Raw genomic sequence first — 14919 nt, forward strand, 5'->3', positions numbered from 1 at the left:
AGGGAACAGCCTCCCAGCAGAAGTGGTAGAGGGTAATACGATGAGGGAGTTTGAACATGCATGGGAGACCATCCCAAGACTGGTTTGATTATTTCCAGCAGCCCTGTGATAACCATCTCTACCTGGAGGCCGCTCCTCGCAGAGGTCTGTGCGTCCCGATCTGCGTTACACTAGGTCCAAGTACGGCTTGTTTATCGTGAAGATCTGCGGCTCCCGGCAGAGGAGTTAACGTCTCTCCGGCCTTTTATAGTCTCATCGCCGGCTGGTAAACAGGAGAAAAATATATTCATCACAAGCGAGGCTGGCGCGGGGTCAGGGAGTCCGCTGGGATCTATGCCTTAAAAAGGACACGGCGGTCTCCGGCTCGGGCTTTACATGGAGTCCGTTATAACGGGGTCTTCTGTAACCCATTCCTTACTGACAAGGACTGGCCCAGGGGTATCAACTAGTACTTTTAAGCAACCTAGATCCTGGCGGCAGATCGGCCCCCATCGGCCCCAGTTACCCCAGATGTAGTTTTTGCCCCGTAATATAACGTTTTCAGGCAGCAGCATATCAGCCATTTGTATGATTCTCGCTCTGTTATCTGACCCCCCGATCCAAGGAATTGCTCAGTCTAAATCACCCAGTCGGACTCTCTGACTAATGAAAGTCTATGGAGGTACGGACTTCATTAGCATCGCCATAAAGCATCAGCTCAGTGTGGGGTTTGAGCCGGGAAAGTCACCCAAAATATCACATGACCGACAGCAACGGCGGCTCCCGGTCTGCAGTTTTCATTTTATTATTTTTTTTTTATTTTTTTTTTTTATATTTTATATTTTTGTAAATGCTTTCTCATTTTTCTTCAGAAATCTGCCCTTTCCGCCCAGTGCTGGGCAGACAGTCACGATTTACAAAGCATTTAACATGCACGATGGGGGTGAGAAGGTGTTAGATAAGTGGAACTGCCCCCGCAGCAGAGGTGGTAGAGGGTAATACAGTGGGGGGGATTAAACACGCATGGGATAGACATACGGCTCCTGAATCTAAGACGAGACCAGCGAGTGATGCGACATTCCTCATGTATAAATAAAACCCACCTCTGTTACCCCCCGATGTGCTGTATGTGAGAGCCGCCATCTTGCTGCCCCGTCGTGGGGTATAAATCGCCCGTCACCCTGAGATATCTGTGATAATAGCGTTACGGAGGGACCTGCGCGGCCGGAAACAATCTCTAGCGCTAGAGGCTCATCCGCCATCCGCTTAAACAACGCAGGGAGAGAACAGGAAGTGGGGTACCGCTTCCTGCTTGGGCAGACGCAGGGAGAAAACAGGAAGTGGGGTACAGCTTCCTGCTTGGTCTGATGAAGGGAGAGAACATGAAGTGGGGTACAACTTCCTACTTGGGCTGCCACAGGGAGAGAACAGGAAGTGGGGTACAACTGTCCGGGGGATTCTGACACAGTCTGCACTGAAGGATCATGGGAAACGGAGGGGAAATCTGCTGTCAGAGCCGGGAAATACAACGCCTATGATGTCATATCCCGCATATCTATAGATCCCGTGGTGTGACTGTTCTGGCTTTTCTGGATTTGGTATCAACTCCCATCACTAGCAGCCGCCGCTCAGCGAGCTCTTCCACCGCAGCCTTTAGAGAAAACCTTCAAAGGGTGTTTGAAAGGGTTAAAAGGGTCGTCTTAGATTCAGGAGCTGTACGCCTGCCCCATGCATGTTTAAGTCCCCTCGATGTATTAGCCTCTACCGCCTCTGCTGGGAGGCTGCTGCACTTATCCACCACCCTCTCGGTAAACGTTCTTACATTGGCAGCAACAGGAGATTGGCAGCTGGTGTTGCGAGAGAGGACAAGGGTCACCAACCCCCCCCCCCCGGGTGCCAAGAATCGGGTTACCGTCCTCCTTCCTCCGAAAAGGACTAAATATGGCGGCCAGAAATGGGGCGGGGCTTGGCGAGGACAATGTTCTCTTCAGCAATCCCCTTTAAAAGTTACTGTCCCTTTAAATGTTTACGCCACCTGTAAATAATTCGATTTTTTTGTGTAAAGAGCTGAGTTATTAATGAATGAGGAGATTCCGTTGGTTGTCATGGTGATTGAATTGAGTTAGTAATGGCTAAAATAATGGAATTACCAGAATTAATAAATATTTGATTTTTTGGCATAAAAATACGTGTCATCGTTTTTTTTTTTAAATTGCATTTTTTTGGCTTCACAGAATCTAAATTTTGCCCCATTTCACCCATTTTTTGCCCGTTATTGCGCAAATATTAGTGTTTTATAATTTTATATTTTATTTTATTTTGATATTGTTCAAGTGAATGTTTTCATCTTATTATTTAAATATTTGATTTAATGTTTTAGCCCCTCTTATGTAAATATATTTTTTTGCAAATTACTAGGTTTTTTTTAATCATTTTTAAGCTTCCTCTACGAATTGCCCACAATACAGAATTTAAAAAAAAAAACAAAAAATAATATATAAAGAAGAAAATATCTTAAAAACGCTTTTAATAGTTGTCTAAATTAGGTGTCTTTCTACCTTTTATGTTGCTTATTACATTTTCAAAAAAGATTCAAATTTGAACCGAAATTTTTAAATTTGAAATTTGCACAGATTTTATTTTTATTTTTTTTAAAAAAGATGTAATCTCATTTTTAGCTAAGGCTGTTATGTATTGGTTGGATATCTGCCAAAAAGCGCTTCCCTGCTGCTGCAAAGACCTCAGGAAGTAGTAATAGCCACTGGAAGATACCAAGAAAAAAAAAAGGGGGATCCTCAGCTGGAGAATGTTTTATGTTTCTATTTCAAAATTCCACGGTTAACCCTTTAAATATTTTTTCATAATTACGTTTTACACCCTAACTCCCTCTAGATTGTAAGCTCCTGTGCGCAGGGCCCACCTCACCTGTTAGGTTATATTCTACTTGTCCTGTCTGCCCGTTGTACAGCGCTGCGGAATATGCTGGCCCTATAGATAACAATAAATAATAATAAAGATATCCCCGCAAACACTGAATCATCCACTAGGGGGAGCTGATGGAGCTTTTTGTAAAACGCACATTTTCTAACTACTAAAAGGTAAATTACGTTTTTGGACAGCAATTTTTCACACTGGGGGGCCCCTGTGGTTTTTACTCCCGCCCCTGGACAGTCCTAATCGAGGACAAACACACCGAAATATCCCAACCCAGGCATGAAAATCTTACTTTTCTCGTATTTTCTGGTTTTTTTTTTTTTAGTAGGCCCGCCCGTCTGTCAGGGGTAACAATTGTTACGTCCATTCTGCCCGCCCCCCCCCCCCCCCAACCGGGAAACCGTCTGCCGTCTGGATAAATAGCTTCGCGGACCCAGAGGTTTCCTGAACATTCCCAGCGTGATGACAGATTTTATTTTATGGACGTTTATTTGGGGATAAAAATTCCCCGGCGCATCCTGGAAGTCCCATCGCTTCTCCCTTGGGTTCTAGAGCCGCGGTGGCTTCGCCTCCACCGTTCCGCTCGTACCGACCTCGAGAACATGCACGAGAAGGAACCTACAACCTGCCTTTATAACGGTGGAGAGGACTTCAGGGCAGGAAGCCGATCAGAAAATGCTGGCCCTGCCACGGGCTGCCACTCGCCTTTCCTGACGTAAACAAAAAAACAAAAAATAAACAAAACAGCCAATCAACTCTAAAGCAATTACGGCGATGAGAAAGCAAAACGCTCGAGCTATAGATAGTTTTAATACATTAGTTAATCTAAAAGCTGCGCCGGAGACGGTTCCCCGCTAGGACCTTCTGAGAAACGCTCCATCAAATCACTTATCAAATACACAATCACTGGAAAAGTCGGCCATTTTGAATCAATTTCTGACAAAGCCTTGGATTTCCAATTAATATTTTTAATTTACTTTATTGAAATGGATCTAAAGATCCGGCTCTCGTTCTTCTCTACGAATTAAAGCAGAAGGCCGCCGTTCCGTTGTCCGTGGGACCCGTTGGCTTCATCCCGAGGCCTTCTAATGACCATCTAGCCGACGGAGGAGGAAGACGCACCACGGCATCCCGTTACTACCGGGGACCTCGGGACCTTTCGTTTTTTAAACCGAATAGTCAACAAATCTGGTTAATAATCTGGTTTATGAGGTTCATTCATCTTGAAGGCCATCAGAAAATCATTGATTGGGCCATGGACGCCAATATGGGTGGAGGACACATCTTCTCCCGATGGAATCCATGAGTCTGGAATGGATCACGTACTTATACATAAAGATATGGAATTCAAAAAAAAAAAGTGCAGAATTTATATATTTCACTAAAATGTAAAAAAAAAGATATGTTTTCAGAAAATCCAACTGAAGCTTTTGTAGACCACGAGAGTGATGGATAGTGGTCTTGGAGGTCCATGGACCAGGTTCTCCGTAGACTGTCCGGGACTCGTGCCATAATTTAACACGCGGAGGGTCAGAGGCGTAGATGTGATGTAAGGAAGTTTTACCTTACTGAGAGGGTGTAGATACGTGGAGCAGCCTCCCGGCAGAAGCGGTAGGGGTTAATAGACTGAGGTAAGGAGGGCCGAAAATAAAATATTCGTAATTATTATTTATATATATTTTTTTACATCTCCCCATATTACCTGTGCAACATGAAACTCAATAAAAAAATAAAATAATAATAATAATAATAATTAATAATATTATTATTGTCCGTTTCTTATTAATATTTCATTCTCGTGGTTTTGTAGGTTATGGGTTTAAAATGTCATCCAGGGAGTCTATTTTTTCTATGTTTAATGAAATAAAAAAGGGGCAAATTCATAAATAATTAGTATTAGTATTTAAGATCCCTACTTAATAAAAAAAAATTGCTGTACAAAGCGATGGGATCATGGCAATCACTCACAGCCGAATAAATCTAATGGGATGTTGTGGTCTGGCTCATCATAAGTATAAATGGTGTATAAAAAACAGTAGTATTTTTTCTGATTTTCAAAAATCTAATTATTATTATTCTATTTTTTTTTATTAATATTTATATTGGAAGCAGGCAGGAGATACCTCATTGATAGCTCAGGAGCGCCCTCTGGCGGCAGCTTTGCGCAAACACACATTTTCTCTATTAAATCTACCCTCAATGGTTTTAACCTCTTAAGTGCTAGATACTCAAGGCAAATATGAAATATAAAAAAACCAACATATGAGTCAAAAGGCCCCTTCAAGTTTTTTTGTCCATTCACCTCTCTCTACTTGCCCTAAATGCCCTGTAGTGGTCATTGCATGTGTTGGGAGTGACAGCTGCTATTTTGCAAGAGGATGTGCAGCATCTGTGTGTCTTAAAACATTTACCCCTAACATGAAATTAGTTAATACTCCCAAGTCCTGCCAGTGACATGCCTTTGGGTGCACCCAATGCCCCAGCTAGTTGCCCCAGACCCCCTCAGCTGTGCCATTGGGAGCTGGTAGGCTGTTCTTAGCAGGAGTGTCATATCTTCTTGCAAATGAACCTCTTCAACCCCCAAGAGGCTGTGAGAAGACCCTCAAAACTGACCCAGACATAGCCAGGGACCACCATAACAGCTCCTGCCTGGCTGATTGCATCACAAGACGAAGGGGAACCTTTCCAGCCTTCTGCCCAAGCCCATATCTGCCCCCTTTCCATGATTTTTTTTTTTATTTATTACACCCTCATCCCCTTCTTCCTGATGATGATGATACATCTGGAGGCTCCACCAGAGAGGTCTTCTCCATACCTGGACTTGTTGGAAGGAAAACATTCTAAGCTCAGTAGATCCTGCAAAACTGCTCCTTATTCCACCCCAGATACCCCCTTCACACCTACCCCCTTCCAGGGTGTCCCTTTTATTTTGCATGCATGCCTAGCCCAGGGATGTGACAGAGGCATCAGCTCTGGTGGTGGAGGAGGAGGAGTTGGAGAAGGAGGAGGAGGAGGAGGGACACAGGCGATCAGATGGGAGGATTAGAGCCCTGAACAGTCAGAGGAGAAAGAGGAAAAAGGTAGGAGGAGGTTGGGGGCAGAAAAGCCAGCAGGCTGGCACTCAGCTTGGAGAGAGCAAACCCCCCCAAAAAAACCATCAGTAATACCACCCAGCTGCACTGGACCCCAGGCTTGTGGAGCAAAGATCTGCTGAAGGTCTCCTTGGTCGACCAGAACCTGGACAACCCAGAAGAAGAGGTCCCTGACCACGAGTTGTAAGGCTTGTCACAGCTGCAAACCGGGGACAGGGGGCTATTAATGCACAAATAGGCGAGGGAGGGGGGCAGCCTTAGAATAAATACATTCTGGGGTTATTCTTATACCCCATCTAGGGGCAAAAAAAAAAAAAGACACCAAGAGGGAGCAGGTGCTGAGAATCCCTGGGAATCGTGTTTTTTTGTATCATATGTTTTTTTATTGATACATTGTATCCAGCACCAAGACAATAATACATATTAATGACATCATTGTGGACATTTTTTTTTTACATATAAATATATATTTTTTTATACGTGTATATAGGGGGAAAAAAATTATTTAGAGGCTGGAAAAAAAAATAAGGCTGGAGGAGGCTACATGAAGAAAAAAAGGACTGCCTAATTTCCCATACTTGCTTCTGATGGAAGGACTCGGCGGCGTCTGAAGGTATCAGGACTGACGTTCTCCTCCCTCGAAATGAAGATTTGAAGAAGGAGCACCTGTGTCATCGAGAGGAACGAGGACAGAAAAGGGGTTCCCTCGAATTCTTCTTCTTTTTTTTTGGTTGGAAGGGAGGAGGCATTGGAAGGAGGCCCTCGGAGTCTGTTTGACCTCCCTATTTGCAATATGGCTGGTGCTAGAATTTGGGGGTTGAGGAAACGGTGGCTCGCAGGGCACCCCGAGTCTTCCTGTTAGCAATGGCCAATGTCATCAAACTCCAGAGCATCTTCAGCAGCTCGAGCTTCAATATGAGCGCCAACCAGCAACATGCAGACTCTTCTTCCATTCTTGCCCATAAGGGAGATGCCCTTATTATCCCGGTGCCCCCGGATGTGCCTTGTGATGTTAAGGGACAGAGAATGTGGTGGGCATTCCTCGCCTCGTCCATGGTGACGTTTTTCGGAGGGCTATTTATTATCTTGGTGTGGAGGACCCTTAAGTACCTGTGGACTGTCTGCTGCCACTGTGGGGGCAAAAATAAGGTAACGTACGTGTGTGTATGTGCTATATGCGAGAGGGCAGCGGGGTCATTTTTTAGGGGGAACTTGGCCTATTTTGTCCTTTGGAGGACACCATATTTTCGTAAAATAGATGTTTTTGTAAACAGAGTGCTAAGAAATATTATTACTGGAAAAAAAGATGGCCTAATGGCTCCTACTTACCCCTCCGGGGTGCCCCTACCTACCCACCTTTACCCTGTTATTTCACCACGGGGCAGCGTGGTTCTTTTGGATGACCCACCACAATATCCACGCTTTTTTAAGGATATTTTCTGTGTTTTTCTGGAAATGTTTACCCCGTATGGGTAGAATTAGACGAAGGGGAAATAATACACGTGTCCCCAAATGCCGGACTCCAACAACCCCCCCTCCCCCCCCCGGTTGCATAGACATCTCAGAACCGAGGCGAAATGGAATTCTATTCATTGAATTAGTTAAAATGCGGAACATATGATTTTATCACCATATCCTGCGGCGCGTGGACAGGCAGAACACAGGGGTCCTGCTCCAAGGACCTTATGGTAGCCAACGCTCGAAGCTCGTTCGAGCTAAACTTCGGTTTGTGAGGTGTCTCAACTTATGATGTCACATTTGGAGCGCGGGGTTTACGGACGTGTAAGATAAAATAATTATCTGCATTGTGCTTTAGAAGATTGATTCACAACCCGTCGGGTTGTCCGCTTTTTCCGGTCATATAGATACAAACACTGTCATTTGAGCGTGACATCATACCCTTGGCTGCAGTGGGCATGGTGACATCATCAGGGTCTAGCTATTTATATGTAGTGGAATGTTTGGGGCCAAGTCGTACGCAGTCACATTGGAAAGCAATATCTTCAATGTGACGTGCGCCGAAGACATGCGTGACTCCTCACCTACGCGGAATACCGAGGCGTGGTGATTTGGGTCTACGTAGATGTGTTTGGAATGTGGAATGTTTGAGTTTTGGGGACTTTTAGGAAGGTATCCATGTTGACAATCATGGAACTATTACGGGATGATAAAGGGTAGGTCTTCTTTTCATGGAGGTGTTGGGAGGATGGGATTATAAAGTTTGGGCACAATGTTCTTCTTGAACGAGGAACCTGTTGAGGTTAAAGTCCAATGCCATGGTTGGACCTTCTGCTTCTGTTGATAGACACGTATGGAAATGGTATGGCCGCTATAGATGATCATAAGTTGGGATCTCGGTTGGGGTCTTCTTAAAATTTGGTAGAAATTTGTGCCCGAGATGAGGATGGAACGAGATATGGTTGGATAATGATGTTTATTGAACCCACGTTCATAGGAGACATTCATCCCTCGTAATGGCCGTGTTGTCCCTCTGGAGTTACCAAGCGTCAGGTTCTTCTGGGCGATAGAGAAGGGAAACTTTTTTTTTACCTCTTAGGTTCCGAATTAAAAATTGGTCGGTTGTCACGGTATCTGGTCATCAGTAGGCCTTCAAGAACATCTGAAGGATCTTCTCCTTTTTCATTGGGAAGCATTTTGTTGATGCCACCGTGGCTTCTCCAGGATGTTTTGGGTTATCGGGGGAAAATATGTGTAGAGGAACAACGTGGGTAGAAACCACAGGTGACGTCTTAGATTCAGGAGCCATAAAAATCTGGCATTTTGGTAAAAATCCTTAGTTTTCAGTGGTTATTTTTCTCCTCTCCGGAGCTTTGTAGCTTTTCCATCCAACCTTCCTGGAAACTGTTGCTAGGTAGCCCTTTTGTGTCATAGCTCTGCAGGATCCGTCATTACACGGAGCAGCTCCGGGCCTGCTGTACGCCGACGAGCGCCGGGGGGGGATCTGAGGATGCCGTTAAAAAAAAACAATAAAAAAGGGGGATTTCTTTTTTTATTTTATTTCTTTTATTATTTTTTAAGAATTCTGAAATAACTGATCTTTTTGTAATATATATTTTTAGAAATTTCCGTTGTGATGCGGGGATTGGAGGTTGGTACTTGGGTGACCTTGCGAGAATTCACCCCCCCACCCCAAAAAAATTATTTTTTTTAACCAAAAAACTTAATTATATCATTTTAGTGCTTATTAGTATTTAGAATAATGAGGTGATGACTGTAAATGTTCAGAGATGGTATACCTTGCCCAATTGAGTATATACTTGATTGGAGTTGATTAGAACCTACCACTTATGCCGAGAGGCTGTTCCACTTATCTACCGCCCATGAAGCTCGGGGAGGCCTGCTTTCCTGGGGCTAAAACAATGAAATCAAAGCAGTTACTTAAGCTAGAGGGTAGTAGATAACCGGAATAGCGTCCCGGCGGAGGTGGTAGAGGCTAATAATCATAGGTAATACTAGACTTAAATAATGTAGATGGAAGGGGAAGCCACATGCGAAGGAGAGCCGGATGTGGCATTTAGCGAACGGGTGGCAGATAGGCGGAGCAGCCTCCCAGCAGAGTTGGTAGAGGCTAGTCCAGCGAGGGAATGGCGATTTCAGACTGGAGGAGATGCGCGGCTGCGTCTTTGCTAGCAGCGCAGCGAGATCGTTAGGCACTTAGATAATAGTAACGGATAATTAGGGGTGATTATGGCTGCCATCTGCCAGCAGGCGGTTCGGCCAATCAGAAAGCTCCGCTTTGTTGACACGCCGTAAACCATCACCTGGCTGTAAAAGGGTTACCTTGGCTTGTCAGATAAAGCTGCCGGCAGATAAAGGCTTAATACTAACCCCTTCACTGCTGGAGGGGTAACACATAGGTTTTCCATACCTGCCGGGTGTCTCTGTTTTGTTAGTCCAGTCTCTCTTTACCTCCCCACCCCGATTCCTCCGGCAGAAATGGTTAATTCTGCAGCACTAAAGGGGTTAAGCTAGCCTCCGCCTTTAATAATGTATGGGGCAGCCGGCGTAAATTATACATGCGGGGGGGGGGGCTGTTTGTGCATAAATGAGGGCGCGCAGGTACAATAAAGCGCTAGCTGTTGCAGTTTGGCACCTGTAGCCTCTCCTGGTGCAATTTGATCCATACGGAACCTGCGGGAATTAAAGGGTGTTATGAAACGTACTCGACAGGCGGAAGCCGCAGGTCGCATCGGCGCTTGGGTGCAGAGCTTGCAATCTACATCGTTTAAGTGTACTAGTTCTAGTGGTCCGTAATAACATTATAATGTACAAAAGAATATAAAAAATAAAGATATTAGGAAAATGATAAAATCATATCTGAGCGTCCCGATTGGTGCTTTTCTCCCTGCTATATCACAGCTGGAATCCCTGCTTGAACACAGGTGACTCCATCCAGAATATCTTCACCTCCTGACCAGTCACGGTTTCCATAGCGACCGTTATTAGAGCCAATCGGCTGTCGGCAGTGGAGAGTCGCTGCAGTAGGGTCTGCGTGAATGGCTACTAAGGGGTTAATATTTGGGGAGCCCCAGGGGCAGATCATTTAGAAGTGACACCGATAGGTTATTTCCATAGAAACCGGAGAAGCTTTTTCTGCTTCTTTACATGATTGAGAGCAACAAATAAAATATCAGATCTCCGGTCACCATACGCACTTTAACCCCCCCCCCATATACATTTGCCCCACCCTCTTGCCGTGCAGGAAACACATCTCCATACGCGGCAAACACACAGAAATGTATAGAACCCAGAACTTGCCCCACACGGCCCGTCTCGTCTATAAAGACTCCAACCTTAATCAGTCGTTGGTCTCATCTCAGATTCAGGAGCCGTATGTCCATCCCATGCATGTTTAATCTCCTCACTGTATTACCCTCTACCACCTCTGTTGAGAGGCTGTTCCATGTATCCACCACCCCTCTTCCCTACGTTACACTGCCTTAGCAGCAGCAATGAGCTTTCTCCCCTGCATCGTCATCTCCATATTCCATACCATCCATCTTGGATCCTGCGGGAGGCGGCATCGATGAGGTCTCGAGGGATGATGAGCAATAGAGTTCTCTGTGCCTGTTTTTCCAGTAAGGACGGCCTTTCCTCAGAGGAAACCTCAGAGTCTTCCACTCCACCTTTTCATTTTGTCTCCAATTCTGCTGGATGGTATTACGCAACAGACAGGGGCAGGTTGGCAGCCAAAGAGTGGGTATGTGTGTGAGCATGAGTGTGAGCATGACTGTATGTGTGTTAGTGTGTGTTAGCATGAGTGTGTATGCGTGAGTATATATGTGTGTAAGCATGTGTGTGTATGTGTGTATTAGCATGAGTGTGTATGCGTGAGTATATATGTGTTAGCATGAGTGTGTATGTGTGTGTTAGTATGAGTGTGTATGTGTGTGTTAGCATGAGTGTGTATGTGTGAGTATATATATGTGTGTGTTAGTATGAGTGTGTTAGTGTGTGTTAGCATGAGTGTGTATGCGTGTGTTAGAATGGGTGTGTAGGTGTTAGTATATATGTGTGTAAACATGAGTGTGTATGTGTGTGTTAGTGTGAGTGTGTATGCGTGAGTATATATGTATTAGCATGTGTGTGTATTAGCATGAGTGTGTATGTGTGTGTTAGTATGAGTGTGTATGTGTGTGTTAGCATGAGTGTGTATGTGTGAGTATATATATGTGTGTGTTAGCATGAGTGTGTATGTGTGAGTATATATATGTGTGTGTTAGTATGAGTGTGGATGTGTGTTAGTATGAGTGTGGATGTGTGAGTAGATATGTATGTATTAGCATGAGTGTGTATGTATAAGTGTGTGTTGTTAGCATGAATGTGTGTTTGAGTATGTGTTAGTGCATGTATGCTTTTAGCATGAGAGTGTGTGTAAAAGGTATGTCAGTGTGTATGTTACTGAGGGAGGGGTGGCAAGGGGCCGATTGGGCCACCTGGTTTTACCTGTCCCTGTGCAGAAAGAAGCCACTCTCCCCTGCCAATAGATGAATGAAAGCGCTCCCTGACCAGCGAATGCAGGTCCTCCATAGTTCCCCAAATGCATAACCTTGGCATTATCCATATTCAAAAAAATTCCTGTGATGCGATGCACCAGCTGTTATGTTCTCTTCACCCATCGTACAGCGCTGCGTAATAAGATGGCGCTATATAAATCAACAAATAATAATCACTTACAGCATTCAGCATTTTCACCTAAATGCACCGGCCAGCCTACAATCTTTAACACCGTACCACCAGCACCATGTATAGACAGAAATGTTTGAGAATTAAAGCAAAAAATTAGTAATTTCGTTCATAATTGTTATTATTATTTTGGGGTGTGTGTGCGATAAATTGGGTTTGTTCAGCCATGTATAGCGCGGTCTACATACCCCCATCGAGGTTATGTTTAATAATATCTCAGCATAAATAATATTAAAATTTTGATCCATACATAACAAATTTGGTTAGCATATTGTCAGCAAAGTATGGATCGAAATTAAAATATGCAAATTTTTTTAAAGTGCAAATTTTAAAATTGATTTTTTAATTCTGTTCTTTTTTAAATTTTAAACCCAATGGAATTTCCATTAAAAAATATGTTTTCTATGAGTTCAAGCCGATAAAAAACCCCAGAATTTTATATCTATATATATATATTTTGTATATTTCTGTATTATTGCTTTTATATGCTATGAATTATACGTTTTTGCTCCTTCAGAGCTTTTACACGGAGGTTAACAAGTCAAAGGATCTCGAGTACATGGCCACCGACGTTTACTTGGGGTAAAATGGTTATTTTTGGTCTATACACCAGAAAACTTAAAAAAAAAAAATTATTATAGAAATTACAATTTTCAGGAATTTGTCGTATCCGTTTAATCGATTTTATAATAATTTAGAGCTTTCATAACGTTTTTCTCATTTTAAAGCTGATGAAGCAGTTCCTTCAGGGGATTCTAAAATTTTTTACATTTCCCCCAAATTCCAGATATTCTACATTTCAGTAAATTTCAGTAAATTTTCACATCTAGCTTCTAATTATTGTAGATTCACAAATGATAAATATTAACCCCGTTTCCCTGCAGCTGGGAATAGTTTTTCAGGTCCGTAGGGTTGACCCTATCCTGTTAGATGAGGGCCCATATTTCCATATTCTACGGGGGCTCCTGAAGGAGTCCGAAGAAGCCAAGAGTCTTGCCCCCCCAAGAGCTGACACTCATCTTATCCTTATTACTTTATCTTAAAGACGTGAGTACGTATCGCGTAACATTTTCTGCTTCGGGTGGCCAGGAACGTGTAAGCTGAGCTCCAGTTACTAATGTTTACATTATAGACCGAGGGACCCTGCGGGTTTATAATAAAACATGGCCTCCGACATATTGTTTAAGAAAGGCGGCTCTTGGTATCGTTCTAGCTGTCTTACTGCCTCAGCTTTTATTTTGTCGGGTAACGAATGGCAACCAGAATGGAGACGCCTTCGACTTCTACTGAGATGTATCAGATGCTTCTCGTAGCTTTGACCTCCGTCTAGATTCCATGTTCCTAGGATTCCATCTGAACTTAAGTGGAACAAACCCTGATCCCAGTATTAAATTACGCATCGGCAGAGGATACACCTCTAGAACTGTCGTCATCAGGATGAATTGTAGAGGTTAGAATGATGACTATGGAGAACCTCCCCCACCCAAATTCCATGCATGTCTGGGAAGCAAGGTGGAACATAGGTTCCACCACCGAGGCCTCCTGACCCCTTTTTCGAGCACCCATCTGCAGGTAGTGTCTGGATGCGACACAGGGGTGACGATGCATGCCTAGGATATTTGCCCCGACTTGCTGAGGTTGGGTGTAAGAGGAACTGTTAGAGACTGACGGGGCCTTGGACCTATGTATCCAGCTGGCCACAGGATAGATGGAGGTGGATCTCAGAGATCAAGACCAAGATGTCAAGTGTCCTGGATGGGAAGGGTAGGCAGGGCTTTGTTGGTGTGGAATGGGGGCAGGGGATAGCGTCTGGTGGTGCTCCATATTGACATTTTCACACATTTTAGGACCACAACACAACTTTTTTCACCCCCCCTACTGTTTCTAGATTGCGATTGATACTCAAGGGCAAATATCAGATATTTAAATATTGAATATTAGTTTCCAAGATCACAAAGATCCCTTCGAACTTATTATTACTCTATTCGGTTGCTTGAACGTATGACCTACAACAAATAAACCCGGAATTTCAAAATGGCCGACACATTCGGCCATGTACCAGCAGACACGCCAACGATTGTGCGTGTTATTGAGGGAGGTTATCTTCTGGACTCGATATCTTTGTAAACAGAGTGGGGTAAAGACATAAATCCTGTGCCAGCCTCCTCCTCTAAGCCTATCGGTTTATTTTCGGCCTACTCATGGGAGTAGCTTACTAGCTCAACTAATTATACCCCCTGAAAAACACACAATCCAGGTTATAAATAACGACTCTCTCTCCCGTCGCTGTTCTCTCGTTAACCTAGTAGCTAATTTAAGCATGAAGAAGAAAAAAAAAAAATAATCGTTATTATTGTAAACTCCAGAAATCCAGCCACGGGAATCACCGGTCGCCAGCTCGGAGCCGTTGAAATTTAATTTTAAATTAAGTGTTTTCTAATTTCGTACTGTAATTATTTAAACTAATTATAGAAATTTTTCTATAATAATAAAATAATAATAATAATAATATACTATTAGAATTAATTACCCCTCGCTATAGGATAATTAATTACCCCTGTACCTGTATGTTAAAAAGCTTGTTATTACATTTTAACAAATTAATCTAGGATAGTAACAAAATGTTTATATTATAAATAATATATATATATATATAGTAAATATATATATGCTATAATGCATATTAAATATTGATTTATTTAATATA

At 43.4% G+C, this 14919-nt stretch overlaps 1 protein-coding gene across 1 annotated transcript in view; it reads left to right on the forward strand.

Moving 5' to 3' along the window:
• Window positions 1-6908: 6908 nt before the first annotated feature.
• LOC149278205 (calcium-activated potassium channel subunit alpha-1) overlaps window positions 6909-14919 on the forward strand; it is a 120855-nt gene continuing 112844 nt past the window's right edge. The window contains exon 1 of the mRNA XM_089502208.1: window positions 6909-7154. Within this exon, the coding sequence (XP_089358334.1) occupies window positions 6921-7154 (234 nt within the window). The 5' untranslated portion in view covers window positions 6909-6920. The remainder of the gene's footprint in view (window positions 7155-14919) is intronic.

This window comes from Sceloporus occidentalis, unplaced genomic scaffold (assembly GCF_023333645.1).
Source record: "Sceloporus occidentalis isolate IW3139 unplaced genomic scaffold, rSceOcc1.0.p SCAF_198, whole genome shotgun sequence".
Lineage (NCBI taxonomy): Eukaryota > Metazoa > Chordata > Lepidosauria > Squamata > Phrynosomatidae > Sceloporus > Sceloporus occidentalis.